Here is a 5,785-nt window from a genome sequence, read left to right as displayed (position 1 = left end):
ATACGATTTTTCCTAACGGCTTAAGGGGTTGTACCGACATTGTAGTCGGTCTAGAGCGTTTCATTACATTCACTAGCATTCCGTTTACGGTCTCTTACTCTTTCGGCTGTTACGCTAGCATTAAATCTTTTATTTTCATTTATATTTGGTTTTCTTCTTGCTTTAAAGGATAAGTTTGTCGTACGTATTTGCGGATTTTCCTTGCGATAATGCTATATAATGATGATTACGCTGCCTCTGCGCTTCGCATCGCAGTGTATTGAGGACCTCACTGGCGATGATTATTTTGGTTGTTTTTTTTTCCTTTTTTGGTTTGAAGTGAGGAACCCCGTTTGGAGTCCCGTTTCCCCCTCATTTTTGTCCCCCTCGGGAACTCGCGTGACTAGATACAGGCGCCGTTCGGTCAAACAAACACCGTATTGAGGTAGACAGTGGGAGGGAGCGCCACGCGCCTTAGGCGGGACTCAGGTTGAACGATATTGTCATCGGTGTGAGGATACGTTCCTTAACGGGCAAGAAAACAACGGCTGGTACGAACCTGTGATCCTGGCCGGTCAGCGTGAGCGAGTCCTTCGGTGAGCGGTTCCCTGCCGCACCGAACGGCGACGATGACTCCTCGATCAGGAAGGACTGCATCATGAGCGGTCCGCTCTGCTGCGGTAGCGCGTAGATGGCCGGCCGTTGCATGATGTTGGCCATCTCGGTGAGCATAGCATTCGGTTCACCACCACCACCACCGGTGGCAGGCGATGGTGCCGAGGCCATCTTAGGGGATGTGGGTTTCAGGTGCGCCAGCTCCGCCATCCGTGACGTCGGTTCCGGATCCGGTGATTGGCGCAACTCGTAGCGCGAACCGGAACGAGATCGTTGCTGCTGTTGCTGCTGCTGCAGGTTAAGTGCCTCTTGCGAGAGCGACGGTACGGGTGTGGAGGCAGGAGTAGAGGAAGGAGTCTCGGAAGAGGATCCCATCGAGGACGAGTTCGTGCCCGGGAGCGTCTGATGGTGGGCGGAGTGCTCCTTGGCCAACGAGACGGCCGATTCGGACTTGAGCAACGAGGGAAACGTGGCCTCACCCATCGGTGACCCAAGACCCTCATCCGATTGTTGCTGCTGCTGCTCTTGTTGCTGCTGCTGCTGTTGCTGCTGCTGTTGCAGAAGTTGCTGCTGGACGATGGTCAAGCTTGAGTGGGACCGTTCATGGATGAAGAGTAGCGGCAGCAGGGGTGTAGCGAAGGAACAGAACGAACACTGGTAACCCTTCATGCCACTCATCGGTGAAGGTACCTGTTCCGTCCCAAACAACCCCGGGATGCCAGCCGCACCTTTCGGTAAAAACTTGGCCCCGTCGGCCGGACTGATCGCACCGAATGGTGACTTGGAGTTAAACTTCGGTTCCGCCAGACCAACGATACCACCACCACCACCACCACCATTTGGGACCTTCAGCGAGGGGCTACTGGATTTACTGCGTCCACCACCACCACCACCACCACCACCATTGCTCGCACCGGTCTGACCCACGGAACCGGGACCATTGGCAAGTTTCTGCTCGAGCTCCTTCAGCTTATCGACGCCCGGTTTACCGTGATCGCTCAGCAGATGCGCACGCAACCATTTGGCACTCCGGAATCGGCGGCTACACAGCGGACAAACCTCGGTAAAGTGTGAGTAGTACCGGTTGCTCGTGTCCGTGATTTCGCCCGGTTTCAGTAGCCCGCCCGGATCCGTGCCATCGTTGGTCTGATCGGGTCCACCTACTCCCATCATTGTTGCATCTCCTGCGGTTGCTCCGGATGCACCACCGCCAGCACCGCTACTAGCTGCAGCAGCACCACCATTCTGACGCGCTTGCGGGAGCGGAGCACCCTCCTCGACGATACCGTGCGTATTGTGCTTGTGAACCCGCAGGAAGTACTTGCTGCAAAGCTCCTTGTTGCAGATGTTACACACGACGCCACCGATCTGGGCTCCATTCTCGATCTCGATACCGTGCATACGCTGCATGTGCGTCTTCATGAAGTACTTGTTGCACAGCTCCTTGTTGCAGATCTCACAGTAGCTGCTGGTCGGTGTCATCGAGAACGTGGGCTTGCGGTCGTTGTAGTTCGGTGCAGGCGGTGGACCACTAGCAACTCCCGTCGCACTACCACCAGTGGTCGAACCAGCAGTACCACCACCAGCACCAGCACTGCCCCCAGTAGTACGACGCTCAGGTGTTATAAAGCCCTCACGCTTCGGGCTGGGAATGCTCGGTAGTCCGTGCACCTCGATCAGATGCTGCTTGAGCATGTACTCGTTGGAGAACTCCTTGTCGCAGTGTTTGCATACCTCCATCATCTCACCAGCAGCACCAGCTGCAGTCGGTGTGCCGCCGGTGGCGACGATCGATGTCAGAGGAGTAGCCTCGCGGGATCCCTTCAGACCGCCGTTGTTGTTCTCACCGAGTGGTCCATGCTCCTGGAGCATATGGGCATGCAGAAGGTACTGGTTCGCCAGCTCTTTACCGCAAACACCGCACCCCATCTTACGCTGGTGCTGATTGTTCAGGTCGTTCAGCTGCATGATCATCGACTGTAGCTTCTGCAGATCGACACTGATCGCTTCGGCATCTTCATCGCTACCGATGTCCTTCTGGCCTACGGCGGCAGAATTCCTATCATCACCACCATCGCCCATACCAGCATCCTGCGCGGAGCCCTGCGCTTCCGAACCATCTCCATTGCTCATTCCGCGTCCCTTACCCAACAGTTCCTGCTTCATGTCGAGTGGCGAGACGCTGCTACCACCGTTGGTCCCATCGATGGCCCCAAGATTGGTGTCCGGTGCACCATTAACAAGCTCACCGGCAGCCGATGCAGCGGCAGCAGCTGCCATAAACTTCTTGAGCGACGAAGGCGACGATGCCTGCAGTGCCATCTGCGCACTGACCATATCGGCGGCCGTCGCTGCCGAACCTCCCATGATCAGGTTCAGCGGGCTCGTCTGCATAAACGGTCCCCACGGAAGGTTGCGCTCCTCCTTCAGCTCATCCGCAGTCGGTAGAATGCCGTGGCGCTTAAGTTTGTGCGTCCGCAGAAAGTACTTATTGCAGTACTCCTTGCAGCAGATCTCACAAAACGCCTCCGTGTTGATCACTCCGAGGCGCTTCAGCTTGTCAGCCGAAAAGTTCGCGTCCTTAGCGGCCTGCATCGAGTGCGGTGACAGCTTACGGGGTTGCGGCGTGAACGAGGTATCCTCCTGCTCCACCATATAGTCCTCACGGAATCCATCGGGTAACTGAAATGGTGCACCAGTGATAATGCCCGCCGGAGCGCCAGTAGTTCCATCGTTGTTTCCGGAAAGAGCACCACCATCGGCCGTCCCATCATGCTTCACACCATCGATCGCTCGAGAGTGTAGCTGTTGCTGGTAATGCTGATGCTGCTGTTGAAGATGCTGGTGCAGTTGCTGCTGCAGCTGTTGCTGTTGTTGCTGCAACTGTTGCTGGTGATGTTGCTGGAGCTGCTGCTGAAGCTGCTGCTGGTGGTTGTTCTGGTTCGCCAGCTCGTGCGCCTTGCTACGGTGCTTTCGCATCGCACTCAGGCTACTGAACTTCTTGAAGCAGATGTCACAAAAGACCGTCGGTTGAATGAGGGCTGAGGTCGAGTTTGTTGGGTTTTTGGGCGAAAGCGATGTAGTACGGGACGTTGGTTGAGCGCTTGCTTTCGCCAAATTGGATACCGGTGCCGGTGGTCCGGATGATTGCTGATGAGATGCCTGTGACATGGCTGGCGATTGCTGCGATGACACCGGCCCATCGGAGTCCCTTCCAAGCGGATGTCCAACGGAGCTATTCTGTCCTCCCGTGTGTTTATCCAACTGCTCAGACGAACTAGAGGCCGTTCCGGAGTGTTGCTGCTGTTGTTGCTGTTGCTGCTGCTGCTGATGCTGCATCTGAAACACCTGCGATAGCTGGTGGATCGGGTTGAAGGGATTCATCAGCGCCGAGAAGGAGGGCGGATTGTTATCCGACGAGTTACTGCTGTTGGCCGCTGGCTCGTAGATCCCGTGCTTATTCGCTTTGTGCGTCTTCAGAAAGTATTTGTTACAGAACTCCTTGTTGCACAGATCGCAGTACGCCTCCGGGTTGAAGATGCGCAGCGGTGGAACATTCGGTCGGCTGCTACCATCGGTCGAACCGGCACCACCGAAAGGTGATACCGTCGGAACGCCAAGTAGTGGTAGCTGCGGTAGATAGCCCGAGGCGGACAAGGCCGCGGCAGCTTCCGGTGGGAATGGAAAGGAAAGTCCCGCGATCGACATCCAATCCTCTGGCTTCGGGAGATTACTTCGTATCTCACCGTCCCAATCTGGATCAAACATTAGCTCCTTCTTGAGCGATATCTTCGGTGGATTACTCAACATCGGCGAGGGTGAGTGATTGGAGGATCGTTCTCCGTGCGTGATTCCGCCATGGTGATGGTCATTGCCAGCCCTCAGTGAGTCCTCGTGGTACGATTTTAGCTCCTCGTTCTCGACGCTACCATTGTAGTTCTCCTTCGAGTTGGAACCGCGTGAATTCGATCCAACCATATCCGACGGCTGACGATGCTCCCGGTCTTCCGCTTCCTGCTCATCATCGCTCTTCATCGCACCCCGGCCGGTACTCATCGATATAAGACTAGTCAGCTTCGAGGCCAGGAAGTTGTCGGGTAACGAAGCGCCCGGACTTACCAGTCCACTCTCTCCTGCCGCTTGCTGCTGCTGCTGCAGCTGCAGATGCTTCTGCTGTAATTGACTGAGGTTCGAGAGGAATATCTTCTGAAAGTTGTTCTGCTGCTGCTCGAGCAGGGCCGCACTGTCGTCCGGATCGTGGTCCGTCTCCATGGCAGGGCTTGGTGGATTCGGCGATTGGCAACCATCGTCCTCCTCATCATCGTCGGCGTCATCGCGGTCCGCATCGTCGTTATCGTTTGGTGTTCGGCGATCCCGTTCGCTCTGCTCAACGGATCGACCCGCATCCTCCGTCTCACCACCACCGCTTGGTGCCGACGATGGTTCGATCACCGCACCATTGGTGGCGAATCGGATCGGCATCGATTGTTTGCGCCGCTTCTTGGAGAGATCGGGCAACGAGTCCGAGCTTTGCTGGGAGGAAGAGGTCGTCGTGATGGTGCTGCTTTGGGTGGTGTTGGCGGTGGTGGCATTTAGAAACGACGACGAAAGGGTCCGCTTGGAGGCCTTCAGCGCGGAACCGTGGGAGCTGTTGGTCTGCGAGGAGTTGGACGCGTCGCTCAGTGCTGCCTCCTCGCCGCTGAGGTCTGGCGGTGGGGTCGCGTAAACCGAGGCAGCCATTGTCATTGGTGTGCTGGTAACTGGTGGTAAGAGAAGAGAGAAGACATCGAGGGAAAAAGTTCATTAAAATCTGTTCTACACTTTTCTACTCTTGTTAAGGAGAGAACTCCCAACTGGAATTCACAGAGGCTACGGCTCTAAACTCAAAGAAAGCGAGCTACAACCAACCCCGGACGTACTATCGATCGATTGCCCCGACACCTGCTTGGTGCCAAAAGCCATGTTTCACTCCAAAAAATCCTTATCACCGGGGCACGCTGCTCATGGCAAGGGCTTCCTATCAGGCGAACCGCCAAACGAGTTCGCTCGGAGTTCGCTCCGTTGGTTGCGGTTTACGGAAGGGGGGGGGGGGGGGAGGATAGATAAACATATTTTCGATTTTATTCCGGCAGATGGGGTTCCATCGACCCTACCCTAGAAAGAAAAAAAAAGGGAGCGCGCGTAATCATGG

General features: G+C 55.9%; 1 protein-coding gene across 1 annotated transcript; it reads right to left on the bottom strand.

Annotated features, from left to right (window-relative positions):
• Window positions 1-453: 453 nt before the first annotated feature.
• On the bottom strand, window positions 454-5,334 carry LOC125951419 (uncharacterized). The gene is made up of 7 exons (XM_049680247.1): window positions 3,860-5,334; window positions 3,788-3,805; window positions 3,513-3,697; window positions 2,950-3,353; window positions 2,193-2,751; window positions 1,818-2,132; window positions 454-1,754 (listed from the first exon to the last, which is right to left on the bottom strand). The coding sequence occupies exons 1-7, from the start codon at window positions 5,332-5,334 to the stop codon at window positions 454-456; spliced, it is 4,257 nt and encodes a 1,418-aa protein (XP_049536204.1).
• Window positions 5,335-5,785: the final 451 nt, after the last annotated feature.

The sequence above is a fragment of the Anopheles darlingi genome, chromosome 2 (genome assembly GCF_943734745.1).
Source record: "Anopheles darlingi chromosome 2, idAnoDarlMG_H_01, whole genome shotgun sequence".
Taxonomy (NCBI): Eukaryota; Metazoa; Arthropoda; class Insecta; order Diptera; family Culicidae; genus Anopheles; species Anopheles darlingi.
The sequence above is the reverse complement of the archived record's forward strand: the minus strand, read 5'-3'. Positions and strand labels throughout refer to the sequence as shown.